Source organism: Phytophthora infestans, genomic scaffold (assembly GCF_000142945.1).
Source record: "Phytophthora infestans T30-4 supercont1.22 genomic scaffold, whole genome shotgun sequence".
Taxonomy (NCBI): Eukaryota; Oomycota; class Peronosporomycetes; order Peronosporales; family Peronosporaceae; genus Phytophthora; species Phytophthora infestans.
The window spans coordinates 1,679,769-1,696,990 of record NW_003303737.1 but is presented as its reverse complement, the minus strand read 5'-3'; the positions used below and the strand labels follow the sequence as shown (position 1 = coordinate 1,696,990).

Below are 17,222 nucleotides of genomic sequence, written 5' to 3'. Positions count from 1 at the left end.
GGAGTTTTTTTTTCTCGAAAAGCACCTCGACTGACTCCTTTTTGGGTGTACCGTAAAGAAGATCGAGTTAGAGTACAGAGAAGGAATCCACAAAAGAGACACACGAATAGACAACGAAATGGACTTATCGTCGGCGAGGTACACTGCAGTTGGGGCAGTCGAACACAGTGCACGAAACACCGCAAAATGGTTACTGGTACCCCGATCCCTGCACTTCATACTGAGACCAAGTACGCGCACAAGGCGCGCGCGTCGTTGCATCGATGAAAGCGTGGCAAGAGCACTGTGCCTGTGTCAGCGGGAGGGGGCCTCTCCTCGTTATGAGGCGAGCCGCTCGCGAAATAACGTGGCGGATGTATCAGCTTTCTTGGTGTGAGATAAAGGAAAAGCACGAACTGTTCGTAGCTCTCGTTTCTCCGAGCCGGTAGCGCATTCGTTCCTAAATTTCAGGCCCTGATATGGCAGTGCGGCGGCAAGCTTTGTAGTGCACGAAAGCAAGAATCCGTGCCGTTGAAGAAAAACCAAATACAATTTGCAATAAGCACAGGCAGCTCCAAGTTATAAAGGCCTTGGGTTAAAAAAAAATGCTAGGTGCCGAATGTAGTAAATATATCGATAGATCATCTATTAGATGTACACGTGTATTCATCAGCCTGCAACAGTTGGACCTTGTGTGGGAAAGCCTCCGACGAGTAACGTCAAGTGAAACTGCTACACGATCAAGGATTCGTGTGGACCTTGTGTGGGAAAGCCTCCGACGAGTAACGTCAAGTGAAACTGCTACACGATCAAGGATTCGTGGGCGGGCGAGAAGAAGTTCTTCTCAGATTCATGCTTTTTCACGAAACGGCGTGGTCATTACGAACTTGTTAATGTATTACTACGTAGTAATACATGTACATGATGAAGCCCTTTTAAACTTTAAGGGTAAGTAAATGTAAGTGTCCGATCCTATTAAGCCAAGTTAAAGTGCCCCTACTGGTGTCCGATACTATTAGTACGGGTTGTAGTATTTGAAAAAAAAGCTCACCACTGCCGTACGAAGCAATATCGCAAGTCTTACCCTGCATCAGAGCCCTTCGTACTCAGAGTATTTACTGGACAGGACCTGAGGTCGAGTGCAAGTCAAGTGCGTCTCCGACAAAGCAACGCGCAATGAGAACGATCACTACAAAATAATCTATTTTAGAAAGTCGCCGTGGCGGTTTCCCGCGTAAATTCCTCCTCGCCGGAATAAATAGTTAACGGCACTGCTCCGTCGCATTTGAGGAATGGCAGTAGCGTCTGTTGCTTCATTTCCCAAGTTCTCAGCGAACGATCGCCATGGCGTCTTTCCTAAAAGCAGAGATGCCGGCAAGCGCATCCAGCCCAGCGCGGTCAGAGGACAAGGCGGTGCTCATGCGCGGCGGTCGAGGCAGGGGTCGCAGAATGCGCATCATTTCGAAGTACAAGCTACCACGCATGAATAATAGCGAGCGCGGCAAATTTTACCGCCAAAAGTACCGCGAATACGAAGACCAACTGGATCGAGATGTGCAGCGTCTGCAAGGCGAGGTAAACGAGGTGCAGCGATTACTAGAGCTGCGCCAGATCCTGCTGCATCGATATCCATGCGTTGGTTTTGATGGAGTGCGAGTAGCTACCCAGGTCGTGTACGAAGGTTTGATCCGACTCCACGAGCGTTGGGTATCAATAGACCGAGGAGCAGCATCACCTACTCCCAGCCTGGCGGAATTGGATTCCGACGAGATTCGATCAGCAGAACATACCTTAGAGCGATTGCAGCTCTATCCGTCGCAATCCGAGCACTTCATTGCGCGACATCAGAACAGTTCGACCCCATTGATGTTCAAGTTGCAATCGATCGAGATTCAAGGTGGCAATGACAGCAGAATCGTTGTAGCAAACGGCCGTCTGTACGTCCGGTACCAGCCGGCAGACCTCGATGAGCTCTTCCCTGTCACCCGGCACAATAAGCAATTTGCTGCTCGACTCTTGGCTAGAGAGGTCGCGTATGATTGCACTTATCGTTTCCACACTGCGGCTCCGTTGGACGTTAGTGAATTACTGTTTGTTAGTGTCGACGTGGATGCTGTTGGCGGGCTGCTGGCCGTGATCCCCAGTCTTCAGTGCGTCCAAGCACTCCTCAATTCGGATTATGGCGGTGACGTGACCGAGGAAACCACCGCCGGATCTAGAATAAGAAGCGCCATTTTCTATGAACGCTCCCCTGCACTTTTAGCAACTGCAATCCGTGTTGTGGACGAGCAAGAGTACTCTTCACCGCCCCGACCAATGGCACTGGCGTTCATTTTGAGCTAATACTACATGTACTACTGTACGTTAAACTTTTTGATGCTATTTACTACGTCGTAGTACATGGTACTTGAACTTCCTTGCTCAATCACAAGTACTACATGTACATTATAACGTTCAAGTAGTCATTGTATTTATTTGTACATGTAATAATACTGTAGTACTTTAATAATACACTGAAAGCTTATACGGGATGATCCAACAGCACCGTCAGCTTAGATAATTAATGACAAACTCGCTCATACCGGTACGCGGTAGCTCTGCATGGACTGGAACGGCGTCTCCTGCACTTCCTTCGGCGAATTCTTGTGACGCGCGCTACCGTTGAACAAGGATTCGATGTCTTCGAGAAGAATACCAGTGGTCTCCGGACACATGTAGTACACGAACACGCCGCTAACAACACAAGTACCAGCGAACAAAAAGAACACGCCGTTGATGTTCAAAGACGGGAAAAGTTTGACCACCCAGGTCATGACGACGCCCATGAGCCAGTTGGCCATTGTGGAGAGCGAAACGGCTATAGATCGCACGTTAAGTGGGAAGATCTCGGCTGGGTAGATCCAGCAGACCGGCCCCCACGAGATAGCGAAGTTGAAAACGAAGAACGACGTGGCTACGATAATAGCGTACCCTGAGGTCTTGGTACAGCCAGCACTCTCGGTGTTGCCATCACAACCAAGCGTGAAAAGAATAGCAGACACCAAGTGTCCAACTACCATGCCCACAGCACCAATCAACAGCAACTGCCGACGGCCATACAAGTCTACCCACCGCATGGCTGGGATGGTGCTGACAAAGTTCACGATCGACAGGATCAGCACCGACAAGATACCATCACCCACGACATCCTTGAAAATAAGACCGCCGTAGGTGAAGACGGGATTGATACCTGTGGCCTGTTGCAGTACCTGAAGCAGCATGGCGATGATCACGCGTTTAAGCACCGATGGCTCCATAAGTTCCTTGTATCCTCCTGGTTGTCCTTCTCTCGCAATCTGTGCACCGATGGCTCGTAGCTCCCGCCCAATTTTCCGTGTCTGCCTAAGTTGTTTCAGCACCGCGGAAGCTGCATCCTTGCCCTTGTGCAGATATGTCCAGCGTGGACTCTCCGGTACGAAGAAGATGCCGAGCATGACGACGATTGGCGCTGCCATGGCCACCCCATTGGTGATTCTCCAGCCGCGCTCATGGTTCTCAATGATCTGGTTGACAATATTAGCACAGAGCAGTCCTGTGACGACTGTCATCTGCATAAAGCCCGAGAGGAAGCCTCGCAGCTCCTTGGGGGCCATCTCCGCTCCGAACAGCGGCAGTGAAAATGAAGAGTTGCCGACGCCCATTCCTTGAATAAATCGCGCGATGAGTAACGAGCCGTGTGCCTGACTGGGGCAAAAGGCGAGCCACGACGTGCCGAGACAGAAGAGCGAGCCGGCTTGAAATATGGTGAGGCGGCGGCCGAACTTGTCTGCGATCCACCCACCGATGATGGCACCAACCATGCAGCCGATGTTATACGTCATGTTGTACCACAATGTATAGTCCACCCAGCGCTGCGGCAGCTCCGCGGTGGCTCTCGTGCAGTCCGTCATCGTTTGCCCGTGCCAGCCGACGCAGAAGTCATTGAGGAACGACTCCATGACCAACACACCACCCGTCACACCCTGATCGTAGCCGAAGAAGATACCACCTAGTGACGCGAATATGCACACAATGATGGCGTACGTGCGGTTTCCCTCCGTAGGCGTCAGGTCCTGGCGCCCTTGGTCGTCGTAAAAGTTCATCGCGACGCCCACCATGGTGATCTGCTATGGCCGTGCGTGGCTGACGCCGAGTCTGATTTCGTTTGTATTCTGAGCGTACTCCTGCCCGGATTGAAGGCCAGTCGAAACGCCCACCTGCCTGTATTCGCTACAGGTCGATCGCAGCATACGACTAAAAGCGAAATGACGAGCAGCCAGAGCACGTCGTGATAAACATGGTACAGTACTTTTAGCCTGCTACAGTGGATATCCCGCGTCAATGTATTGAGTCTAACTTTTCTGAACACAATATTTTTTTCACCAATTCAGTGCTGTGATATCAAGTGAGCCTGTTATAAATAATGTCGACACGCAGCTGCAATGTCACGATTTAAGAAGTTCAAGTCTCGGTTTAAGGCCGCTGCAGCAATAGTTTTTGTAGATTTGGTCTGCTTGTTCGTATTATCATCATCTGTAAAGAAAGGTTTTGCACAGGTGCAACCCTAACCAACATAAGGTCTTTAAGGCCTTCCAAATTATTATAAACCTGGGAGCCGACATTTTATTTGGGAGTGAATCGTGCACCCATCTGGAGATATGAATTTTGATTGGCCTTTCTTACCACAAACTTTACCTCATCCGTAGCGTAGTATACGTCGTATACCTGTGCCATATACCGTTTGAATCGTACACCCCTCGTTTGAATCGTGTCCCTTTGAATCGAGTACCCCCTTCCCCCTAGCCATTCGAAATTCTGGGCGGGAAAATGGACGTACGCCCGCGATCGGCTCAGAAGCGCCGGCAGCATGCTGCTGCGAGTGACGAGAGCGACGACAGTAACGAAGACGACTGGACTGCGCCGTCTGAGGCCTCGCGCTCGGCATCGTCTGGAACCTCCAGCCAAGTGGACACGCTCAGTGACAGCAGCAACCACGTGAATCTCCTGTCTGGTCTATCTGAAGAGCCGCACCCTCTCCAGCGCACGCAGTTTAACTCATGGTAGTCGTTCCATGCCTATTTGAACGAGTACAGCGCGCAAACGTACCAGGTACATCAAGTGTGTTGTTTAATAAAAATGGAGAGTATTAATGTTGAGTATGTTAGAGTTTTCGCGTCCGGACGAACAACAAGGTCGAGGAGCGCAACAAGAAGATAAAGAAGGCGAACTCACGAGCGCCTCTGATCCCGCTAGAGTGGGGTATGTGTAACAAGACGCTGGTTTGTACGCACGCTGGCACGCTCAAGTCTCGGGGCAAGGGCAAACGTGCGCGACAGGAGTCACGCGCAACGAAGTGCAGAGCGCAGGTAAGTGGCTAGATGGGCTCAGATGGGCTCCGATGGGTTTCATTTGGGTGTTGATTGGCACAGATGGGTAACGCGTGCCCGAAATCAACTAATGCATCTGTATGTATGCCAGATCAACGCATGCGTCCGTGTGATTAACAACAAGTCCGACGACCCCAAATTTGCCCTGTGCGTGACAACTGCAAAGCTAGCGCACAACCACAGGCTCGACCGGATGACCCATCAGCAGTACGCGTCCGTGCGCACTGCTCCTTCAACTCGTGTGGTGGATACGGTTGACATTCTTAGCAAGGCAGGGGCTAAAAAGAAACGGATCCTCGAGTACATCCTCGAGAATGCGGACAACAGTGTGGAGATTCGTGACGTGCATAATCTCGTCCGCAAGCTGAAAGAGAGAGAAACTGCAGGGACGACGAGCAAGGTGCGGCTGAAGACATGGCTGACAGAGTTCAGAGAGGAGCCCGGTAACATAGGACGCATCTTCGTGGATAACCGCGGAGATAAGGTATGATGGCGCTCGTCTGTGAATAATATGGTGGTCTAAATTAACGCACCTCTTGTTCTCGGTTGTGTTTAGAAAGTGGCAACATGTATTGTTCTTCAGACCAAGCGCATGCGTGAGATGTTTTACCGCTTTTTTGAAGTGATGCTAATCAACGCGACGCACGGCACTAATTCATCCAAGTACAAGATTTTTTCCTTTATGGTGCACGACGCGAAGACACCATGACCACGTTGATGACCAAACTTTTCGGCTCAGATCCAACGAGGATCCTAGGAAATGCAAACTTGGTCAGCGTGAATCTAGGCAGTGACGTCGTGGTGGATCGCGACGGTCTCGAAGCGCTCTTCTTAGGTGCGTCCATGGAGCGCGCGATGATCCCGGTCAACTGCAACGGCAACCACTGGAGCTCGATCATGGTCGACTTCACAGAGCATAAACTATTCTACTACGACCCGATGGATTTAAGCTACAAGGTGGGGCTTCGTGCTGCTACACAAGTGATCAAGTCAATGGTTCCATCTTTGCAGTCGCGCACTGGCCGTGTCCAACCGTACACAAGCACGCTCGGCGTCCAGACCGACAGCTACAACTGCGGCATCTATATTCTGACCACCTTCGAAATTTTTAGCGGCGCGGACTCGCCTGGGTTCGTCGACAAAACAAACCTCCAGCACCTGCGCTACCGATACCTTAGTATGTGCACGTAAAAATTGCTTTGAGAAGATTTTAATGTCATGCGAACCTTTGTTCAATGCTGGATGGGTGCGCCTGCTTGAAATTCCGACAGTCTTACTTGTGACCCAAACGCTAATATACTCGGTAGCAATCATAATGACAATGTGTGGCGATGTGGTAATGTGGGCTGACAGAGAGAGGACCATCCTTTATTGCAGGCAGGTTCACTTCCGAAAATACAGATTACACACGTATATCTCGACAACTCATCAACAACCTGATGGGCTCAGATGGGCACCAAGTGGTCGTGGATGGGTGTCAGATGGGTACGGGTGGTCACAAATGGGCACGATGGGTCGTCTCTGATTCCCTCAGATGGGTGCAGCAATACGTGCCTTTTTATTTTTATCTGGGTGGTTCCGCCTTCGAGATGGTACATTTACCGAAGAGAAACATTTTTAACATGACGAAACGGGTTTGTTTTTCTCAATACCGGGTACAGTATGCCCCTGACCTGACCGTCCGTGACCGAACCCTCGCCAGAAAGCACATGTCCGCCAAAACGAAGGACAAAACACGGATGGCAATAGCATATACGTGCAACGCAGACGGCTATTAATACCACCTTTATTTATTGGCAAGTCAAAAAAAACTCGCGGGTTTAAAAAGGATACTGAGGAGAATCTGAATTACACCAACAGCGCCAAGGCATGGATGTCACGGGAGATTTTTGCCAAGTGGTTCAAAGATGTCGACACAAAGCTCAGGACACAGCACTGCAAGTGTTTGTTGATCATCGACAATGCAAGCGCTCACGGAGGCTATGACGCTGATACAATTACAAATGTCGAAGTGGTGTTCCTACCGCCAAGTACTACTAGTAAGCAGCAGTCTCTTGACGCTGAAAAATTGCTGTGTTCAAGCAGCGTTACCGGCGTCGTCATATCCAGTACGATCTTGGTCAGCTTGAAGCCGACCCAGCGATGATATGTCGATAGCGACCAAGTTATACAAGGTTGACGTTCGCCAAGCGCTGGTATGGAGCATCGACTGCTGTAATTCCATGATATTTCCGATACTTGTTAAGTTCTAGAAACACACTGGTCTACTCGATTACTATGCTTGTGAATACATTGAGCCAGAGGAGGAGGACTCCGTAATCGACGAGCTAACTAAAATGTTGTCACGCTTACATGCGTCCGATCCGATGTCGATGGAAGAGCTGCTGGATTCACCAGATGAAAGCGTGAACGACGACCCCACTGATAAAGATTTCTACAAAATCGAAATGGAGGACGTTCCCGCGAGTGGTAAGTCGACGGGTGATTGCGAGGATAGAGGAGGCGAAGAAAAGAATGATGATGTAGCGCTTGATTCTCCGGATATTAAGGAGCACCTCAAGTGGATGCAAAGCTGCTTATTCGAGCAGATTAACGTGCGTATCGGATAGAAGTATACAGGGGTTTATTTAGTACGATACAGACAAAGCTGCGAAACGAGCAAAGCAGTGTTGAGCCCGGCAGTGAAGCCAGCACCAGGGGGATGCGACAGGCAATCCCCGTATGGGCTGGATAGTACCGAGTGAGACATATTAACATAAGTGTATATGCATATCTATGTAGTCTACGGTACTCGGACCGGTGATTGGTGGAGGTGGTGAGGAGTAGCTTCCCACTTCTTCTTTTGCTTTGTTCTGAGCACAGCTGTAAGAATAGCAATAGGTTGAGGAATAGGGGTGAATTAAGAAATTAGTAGACCAATAAGGTTTTATTTACTTAAACATTTCAAATAAAGGTCACTAAGGCAAGCCAGGAATGACTAGCAACAGTGAAAGCAATATGCTGAATAGGCTCGTTTTTCCAAAAGAGTGCGGCAGTTCGGTGTATGTAAAGACTTAATCATCGGCCACTTGAGTCTAAAGAGTGCGGTACAAGCGCGCGAGGCGATGCTAAAAGGTCAGGAAAACCCAGCGCCTAAGTACGAGGATTTACTGGTGACCAGTTGCGAGGTAACCGGTCCAATGGAGTTTGACGAGGACCCAGAAAAGAAGCGATTCTATGACTGGCAAATGGTGGTCCTTAGTCATCAGGACAGCTATGTCCGTAGCTTGCTAAGTCAGACTATACCCCGAGGGTATTTGGAATCACTAAGAGTTTCGTTTAGCGACGAGGACTTGCCGGTTGCAGGGAAGCGACTTGATGCTCACTATGAGCAGTCCAATCCTCCGGGCTCACGGCATGGTTGCACTGATTACTGAGTTTATTGAGGCACTGGCGATGGACTTTGCTTTGGTGGGAGAACTCATTGTTCGTGTGAAGAAGACATGGAATCGTATTATTCGGCAGTCACGGCAGAACCTGCAGGGTGTGACGGTGATACCAAATCAGGATGCGGCCGTGAAGTTCCTGTCACTGTTCCCAACCCAATACTGGGGATTCCATTGGATTACAGCAGCGAGGGTTTCCACCTGAATAAGGTCGAAGCGTTGCTACGCAATGTTTTCATGGATAGGAGCCGGGGTCAAATTGACGCTTTGCTAGCCCAGACGGTTCCAGTGAGCTATGCGGCATCCAACAATCCGTTGGACAAGTGCAAGGCGCAGGTAGACGAGCCCAAGAAGAAAGAGGCGAGTGCTACTACTGTGATGGTCGGTTCAATCGGGATAGTGAATCTCACTACAAGGCCAACTGTCCCAAAAGAGCAAAGGATCGAAGCCAAGGATTAATGCGTAGCTCGATCTTTGTGAAAGGAAAGAGTGTCGATGCCCCATCCAACTCAGTGGGAGTCGCTCATGTGAAGGAGGAAAAGAAGGGGAAGAAGAAGGCCAAGGCTAAGCGAGAACAGATCCCAGCCGATGTGACCTTACTACAGCCGATTAGTAAGCCGAATATTGTCGTGGCGGTGAACGCCACACAATCAAGCGGCGGTTCGACACTGACGGCGGAACAAGCCAAAATGGATACGGATGAGCTGATGACATCGCCTTCGGTATCTCCCACCCCACCATCATCATTGTCGTTAAAGCGGCATGAGCGACGATGAGGATGACTACGAGAATTTCGTGAAGGGAACTGCTCTTTCGCATACTACGAAGGTGACGGAAGCTTCTGGATATACGGTAAGAAATATGTACTCAGGGCTGATGCAAAGAGACGTGGCTAACATAACACGTTCTGATTGGGTGCTATACTCGGGCTGTGGTTACGGTCTAACGGCGGACGCATCGCTGCTTGTGCGCAATCAGGCAAGCAAGGAGTTTAGTTTCACATTTGGAGAAGAGACTAAACTCAGTAATACATGTTGGCTCAGTTCAGCTCAAGTTTTTGGGTCCTGAAGGAATCAAACCATTTCGTTCTGATAACATGACACTGGTACCAAATGCAATGGTTAACATACTCAGCGAGTTATGGATGAAGCAAAAGTAGATGCCAGATAGTAGAGAGCCAGAGGAGGGTACAAATTTGTCCAATGGCGGTACCAGCTGGCGGCTGTTGCATTGAATGGTGCGTGGGTCGCACACTAAGTGACAGGCAAATTAACTGCTCGGCAGAAAAAGGCAAGTCAGTAAAGGCGCTGCATGTCTTAGGAAATACACAAGTGGAAACCACGTTGAAAGAATGACACATTAAATTGGGTCATCTGAGCAAAGAAAAGCTTATTGAGGTCATGAGCAGGAATCTGATCTTAGGAGTGTCCAATTTCAGTAGGGCGGTACTGAGTAAAGCACCATTTCTTCTGTCATGCGTGCACTGAAATGAAGATGCGCAGAATGAGTTATGGGAATATGGCTGGAGCCAGAGACAGTCAACCAATAAGCACGATCTACATGGATACGAACGGACCAATGCGGACGCTTGGTGTGTATGGTACTATCGGATCAATAAGATTCTTTCTCAGCATCTTAATGATCAGACATTATGGCGTTGGACTTATGTCCTTCGCAAAAAAAGGAGGTGCAACTCGAGGTGAAAGAGTTGTTTCTACCACTTGAACTGGAAGGAAAGTTCACAATTCGGAGGATTCGATCATACGGTGGTACTGAATTGGTGAATACGGCCCTAAAATAATTTTGCACGGAGCAGGGGATGACGTTTCAGACGTCAAATCCATATACGCCAGAAGAAAACGGAGCGGCTGGGAGAAATCATCTGACGAAAATGGCCAATGTGCGGTGCGCACTCAGAGATGCAAACCTGCCGGTGAAGTGGTGGCCTGAGGCACTAAAGTACAAGGCATATGTGCAGAATTGCACGCTATGAGCAGGCTGAAAAATAAGACACCCTACGAGTTAGTAAAAGGTGTGAGTCCCGATGCAAAAATTGTACAGGTTTGGGGCTGTGTGTGCTTTGCATACCTGCCAGAAGCTGTCCGAAAGGATAAAAAGCTGTCAGCTCGAGCTATAAATTACAAGTTTCTTGTGAGCTCTAAGGATACAAAGGGGTATCGTCTTCTAGACGTATACAATAACAAATACATAGTAGCCAAAACGGTTACGTTTGACACAGAAAACTGTGCAAACATCATCACACGGTCATTCGGTACAAAGCCCGGTAAGCTAACCGCTGCGGAGAATGATGATATATATTTGCTAGTTACAGCTCCACGGAGCAAAGGAAAAGCACCACAAGTGTTTCACGGAGATAGCAGCGAGCACCCGTTGCAGGAGACAGTGGGAGTCAAGAGCCGTAGTCGGTAGAGGTGGGAGCTAAGAGCAGATCTGGTAAGAGAACATCTAGAAGTGGTACAAGGGAAGTATGACCTCAACTGAGAAGTAAAAGCCCGGTGATATTTTGAAGACTGCATATGTTCTTAAGCGCACATTGACAAGGTCATTGCGGTCGATAGCATTGTCATTAGGATATTAGCTCCTCAAAGTGTTAGGGAAGCGCTAACATGACCGCAAAGGAAACAGTGGCATCCACCACTTGATTCGGAGTATCCGTCTTTACAGGAAAACGGAACGTGGAAGCTCACTAGATTACCACCAGGGCACATGCACTGTCATGTCACTGGGAGCTTGCGGTGAAGTACAGTGCAGATGTCGTACTAAAGCTCGATTGGTTGCGCAAGGAAACCATCAGGAAATGGGTTAGAGTGCGATAAAATGTATGCACCGGTAGCTCGATTTGAGTCGCTTCGACTCGTGTTGGCAATAGGAATCATATTGGATTGCCATATCTATCAGATGGGTGTGCACAGGGCCTTTCCCAATGGGTATATGGACGGAAAGCAAAAGGTGTATATGCACCAGCCTCCAAGGTATAAACAAGCAGGTCGTGAAGGGCTAGTTTGTGAGCGTAAGAAGAGTATCTATGGGCTTAAGCAAGCACCAAAGATCTGGTACAATGTCCTCCACCGATTTTTCACAGGACTTGGTTTTGTCCGATGCAATAAGAAGTACTGCATCTATGTCCAAAACGTAAGAGAGCATTGGATCATTGTGGCGGTCTATGAGGATGACCTAACAAATATGTATCCCGCCATGGGACTGATCAACCAGTTGACGGCAGATCTATCCGAAAGATTTAGGATGAAAGATCTGGGTGGCAGCCATTATATACTGAAGATGGAAGTCCGTCGGAATAGGGAAAGAAAGACGATGACACGCAGCTAGGAAAGTGCTGAAATACTTGAAAGAGACGTCAACGTACGGTCTACTTCTCGATGGAACTTCGAGAACGGTGACGTTTTAGGTGTACACAGATGCAAGCTTCGCGTGTCAGCCCAAAGAACGTAAATCAGTTACAGGGTATGTAATCTCCATGGCAGGCAGCAGTGTATCATGGTGTAGCAGTAAGCAAGGCTCAGTGTCTATTTCTACTGCAGAGGCAGAACTCATCGTACTTATCGAAGGAGTAAAGAAAAACGAGAGGCTTTCGTATGTGTAAAGGGAGATGGGGTTCCCGCAGGAAAAGGCAGTACACGTATGGTATGACGGTAAGGCGGTCATAAGTACAGTAAAGAATCCTGGAAATCACAAAATTCGATACTTGTTTACAGGAGACCTCGTGGAAGAGGGGAGGGAGGGCTAAAGATTCAGTACTGCTCGACTAGCGACATGGCATTCTGACTAAAGCTCTACCTACAAGACAGTTCATTAAGCTGAGAGAACTGATTGGGGTCAATGACCTAAAGACTACTGACGACACTCAGTGGGAGTGTTGAGCCCGGCCCTGAAGCCAGCACCAGGAGGATGCAACAGGCTATCCCCGTATGGGCTGGATAGTACCGGGTGAGACATTTTAACATAAGTATATATGCCTATTGAGGTTTCTATATAGTCTACGGTCCTCTGACCGGTGATTGGTGGAGGAACCCCTCTGTAATCGAGGCACACACAGGTAGATGAAGAGAGGTAGCATGGTGCGGACTAGCCCCCCCCCCTCCACACACACACACACACTTCTTCTTTTGCTTCGGTCTGAGCACAACTGTGAGGATAGCTAAAGGTTGAGGAATTGGGGTCAACTAAAAAATTAAAAAGCCAATGAGTTTTCACTTACTTTAGCAAGCAGGGGGGGGAGGGTACAAGTAGCAAGTGTGCTTGCTTGCCTACTTTGGACATGCTGCACAATGGTGGCTCTCTATAGTATAGCACCTCAGAGCAGTTCATTTGGTAATTTTGTATTTCATATTCAGAGGGAGGGTGAGAGGTAGTCTTATCTTAAGGTTGCATACTACAAGACTTCGGAACCGATATTTTATTCTTGTCGGAGGGTCTTCCATGAGCAGGGATTACTACCGAAGAGCTCGTCTGTACGAGGTTTTCAGCCTTGCCGAGGCAAAGAGTTGCAGCAACTTGCTAATGACTTTAGCACAACGAACGCAGGGGTGCTTAAGTGTATATCGAGGTGTTGTCAGATGGCATGCTGGAGTCGTGAATGCAACCTCACGAATACTTGGTACAATTCTCGTTTGGAAGTAAGATGTGGTTTAACTCCTCGACAGCGATCAGCAAAATCTGAGAGAAAATATGGATCCGACTTCCCAACAGCGTCCAGACACCGACTAACGGAGGAATCCCAGGATGATTCGTCATCTGCTGGATTTTCCTCACCTTGTGTGACGGGGCTCTGTCACACGGTTGCCATCACATCGGTCCCCCCGATACGTGGCGGAATCATTGTATTGTGGCCGATCATGGAATAACCCCGATCAGGAATGTATCTGGATTATGGGTACACTTGGATCCTGACGATATTCAAAATCGAGCCTAGATCACCTAGATCTCCCACTCACTCACTCGATCCTCGAATCTCACGACAGCCAGATCTCGGATCTTTCTTGCGGTCTTACACTTTAGCCCGAGTCAGCATCGTCGCTCCCCGTTCAAATCGTTTCAGCTTCTGTTCCGATCCGTCATCTCTGGATCCAGATCGTCCTGCTCGGATCAATAGTGTCATTTATCCAGAATAATGTCTGAATGTCACTTTTTTGTTTTGTTATTGCTTGAAAAGTACTTCACCAAAATATTGCCAGCAGTGGTCTTGTCAACGGTACTCTAATTGGCTATGTGGACAAGAAGAGTCAAGCTAGCTACAGCTGAAATGACTGCAGAATATTCTCCATATTGCCGTCGTTCAAACACTGCCACGTAGTGGCTCGACCCGAATACACAGCCATCCCAGACAATGTCAAAATGAAGAAGCCCATAAATGTACTTCTTCAATGCTGTCCCTAAAGACATGTACGTTCTAGCTATCTTGGGTGAGATCGTGGGCACAGCTGCACATTTAGCAACCTTCGGGTTGTCGAGAAATCTGAAGGGGGGATCGCATGAGACAAAATGATTTGACCTCTACGGCCACTGCGTCAAAGCCAAACGATAGCCTTTATTTCGCGACCGGTTTGATCGGGTAGTGCTCACATGCTTGCGCTTTGCCCCAATACCTCACCGACCTCAATGTCTCCAGTGTCCACCACGGACACCTGCGCTTCTCATCGCGCAAGCATTGGTCGACTCTTCCAAGCCGTTTCCATACTTGCCCTTATACGTATATCACCAAACGTTGCAGTACAATTTCATCGGCGAGTTCGACAGGCCTTCTTTCGGCATGAAAAAGAACGGTCGCACCAGCCGAAGTGAGGGGCCAACTAAATTTTGGGTTCCCGCTGGCAAATACAAGACAAATGCAGACACTCGATTTTTTGCGGTAAAAATACCACTATTAGTATCTCACGCTTTTAGTTTACTCGGCAGATTACTACCGACAAGAGAAAATCCCCACTCGAAGAGTCGCCGAATATGGCTGTACTTGCCCGTGCCGCCAGTTAAAAGAACGTGAGGCTAAGAGTCGCTAGTTCTAAAGGTGCCGCTTGCAATTCTAAGATCCGAGAAATGCGTTACCGTTTAGATTGTTATTTAAAAAAATTCTGGACGTGTGATTGACCAAGCTCGCTGCTTACCGTTGGCTAGTAAATAACCGTACTAAGCTGAGATGGACGGTTCGAACGACACGCAAGAAATTAATAGATTTATTGCAATTTTCTTAATTGAAGGTGGCCAAGCTCTGCGTCACTTAGATTTCGTATGACACCTTTTTGTTTTGTCAGGTCTAATAAATTACCAGGTTTATTTCATGGAAAAACATACCTCCTGTCAGATCCTTCCGCGGTGTATTTCGAGACCCTAATTAAAGGTACCGCATTACTTAAACTTTTATCACGACGAATTGTGTGGTGAGACCACCTCTTCGTCTCATCAAACTTTTCTAATCTGACTTTTAAGTAGCAACGTGATTTAAAAACATGACTGAAGTTCGCTATTCCCAAATGTCGTGTTCCAGCAGCCGTTTTGGTGTGCATTAAACAGATTTGTAATATCTTTAATTTCCGGTTATTTCTATTTGCCCAAGTCCGATTGTAAACCAAAATAATGGCAACCTTAAACCGTCCAATGGGCGGTTTATACCGTAAAGTGGTGGGGTGCCTGCTACATGGGACAGATTACCTGCAATAAATAACATAGACAAGACTTGTAACTTTAACAAATTTATTTCGTGGTCGTAATGACGTTTACGCAAGCAGCCTAATAGGGTCACATTGACCCAAGTATGGCAGATAGGGCCAACTTTGACGTAAAACACTCTGTCAAGCAACTGGGGCGGCAAAATACATTTGGTATGTTCTCTGTAATTTCTTTCAGACCTAAGTGAACGCCTACAAAAAAAATCACCCAACATAGATGCAGCAGATATGACAAGCCATAAGACGGAATAGAATTCGAGAGGCACGCCAACAAAAAAAAATCACCCAACATAGATGCAGCAGATATGACAAGCCATAAGACGGAATAGAATTCGAAAGGCACGAAATCGTTTCGATAAAACCTACCCCTAAGTGTATGCGATATACCCATATTAATCGTAAAGCTTGAAGTTTGTATTCAATATGCTGACCATCACTCTTGACGCCGATGGTATGTCCGGGAAAAACTATGGAGCTCGAGCGTTGGGCGTGGTCACGGGGCCCGTGACGGGCACTCTCCACCTGGGGTGGAGAATTTCGCCTCACCCCTGATTGGTCAACTTGCCTAAAATACAACAACACAATTGGAGACAAAACCTCATTTTTGTCTCCACCTATAGGAGGCAGAAACACCTGGAGAACGAAGAGAAGTATATAAATTGCTTAATTTATGTGTTAGAATAAAATATTCATTTAATCAATTTCTTGTAGTTCTCCCTGGGAACTCTTCGCTCGTAACTTACTAACTTATGTAGTACAAGTTGTACGTCTCCGGCTGCACATACTGGTCTCTGTTTCCGGTATTTTGGCATCAAAAATCGCAGCTTGAACGCAGGATAGGCACTCAAAACCTGACATCGGGAGGGTCTAGTGTATGCTTGGAAGCGCTCTAGCTCCCTTTCCACGCCATCATCTCCCTTGGCAAAACGCGCTGTTTCTTCCTGCGACACTAGAAAGACACCGACCACCAGTCGTCATGAAGCGAAGCTGATGGTCGAGAAAGCATCGTAAGCCGCGCCTTGGCACTGCGCGTTCGCAGGGGTGAAATCGAAACTGTCTCTGGGGCAAAGAGAACCCTCGGGTGTGATTGGCAAAAACTCATCTCCAGGTGGAGACGGGTAATTACCTCGACCGCATGGGAGACATTATCCTGTTTATATCCAGGTAAAGAGCCCCCGCGACCACGCCCTAAGCGAGCTCGTATTGTAATATGCCACCAAGAAGAAAAATGAAGACTGATAGGATCTAGTGTTAGCCTCTAGCTTGCTGTAGCCTGACCAACACTCACGGACTTCATCCTAGCTTCTCAGCACTTTTGTCATCCGCAGGTCTCGTATGCAGATCCCAACACACCCTTCTCGAAGTCCAGGTCTTCAACTTGCAAACCAGCCTTCGATCTGCCAAAAACCGCTTCTGTAGCTACTGCAACCCACCAGTAGTTACTTCTATCAATCCGGTGGTATGCGCAGATACAGCACAGATGCATACCAGTAACCTTGTGGTATACGTAGAAGCAGCACAGGCGTAAACCATGACCGGCACGAGATATTGTCGATACCAGCCAATTGCAGTAGCGCGCCTTGTTCAAAGCCTTGGTGAACAAGTCAGCGGGGCTGACCTCACCCTTCACTTTGTGCAGTTCAAGTGCACTTCTCTGCAATCGTTCACGCACGTAGTGCCACCGCAGCTTAATGGATTGCGTTCATCTGCTG

The 17,222-nt window shown here is 48.2% G+C and overlaps 2 protein-coding genes across 2 annotated transcripts; one reads left to right on the top strand and one right to left on the bottom strand.

The window, feature by feature from the left end:
- Window positions 1–1,273: 1,273 nt before the first annotated feature.
- Window positions 1,274–2,317, top strand: PITG_11749 (uncharacterized protein; the record flags this gene model as incomplete). The annotated part of the gene is made up of 2 exons (XM_002901215.1): window positions 1,274–2,133; window positions 2,273–2,317. The coding sequence occupies 2 exons, from the start codon at window positions 1,429–1,431 to the stop codon at window positions 2,315–2,317; spliced, it is 750 nt and encodes a 249-aa protein (XP_002901261.1).
- A 238-nt stretch (window positions 2,318–2,555) lies between these two features.
- On the bottom strand, window positions 2,556–4,115 carry PITG_11748 (Major Facilitator Superfamily (MFS); the record flags this gene model as incomplete). Its single annotated transcript, XM_002901214.1, has 1 exon — window positions 2,556–4,115. One exon carries the CDS (start codon window positions 4,113–4,115, stop codon window positions 2,556–2,558), a length of 1,560 nt encoding a protein of 519 aa, XP_002901260.1.
- Between the last annotated feature and the right edge of the window lie 13,107 nt (window positions 4,116–17,222).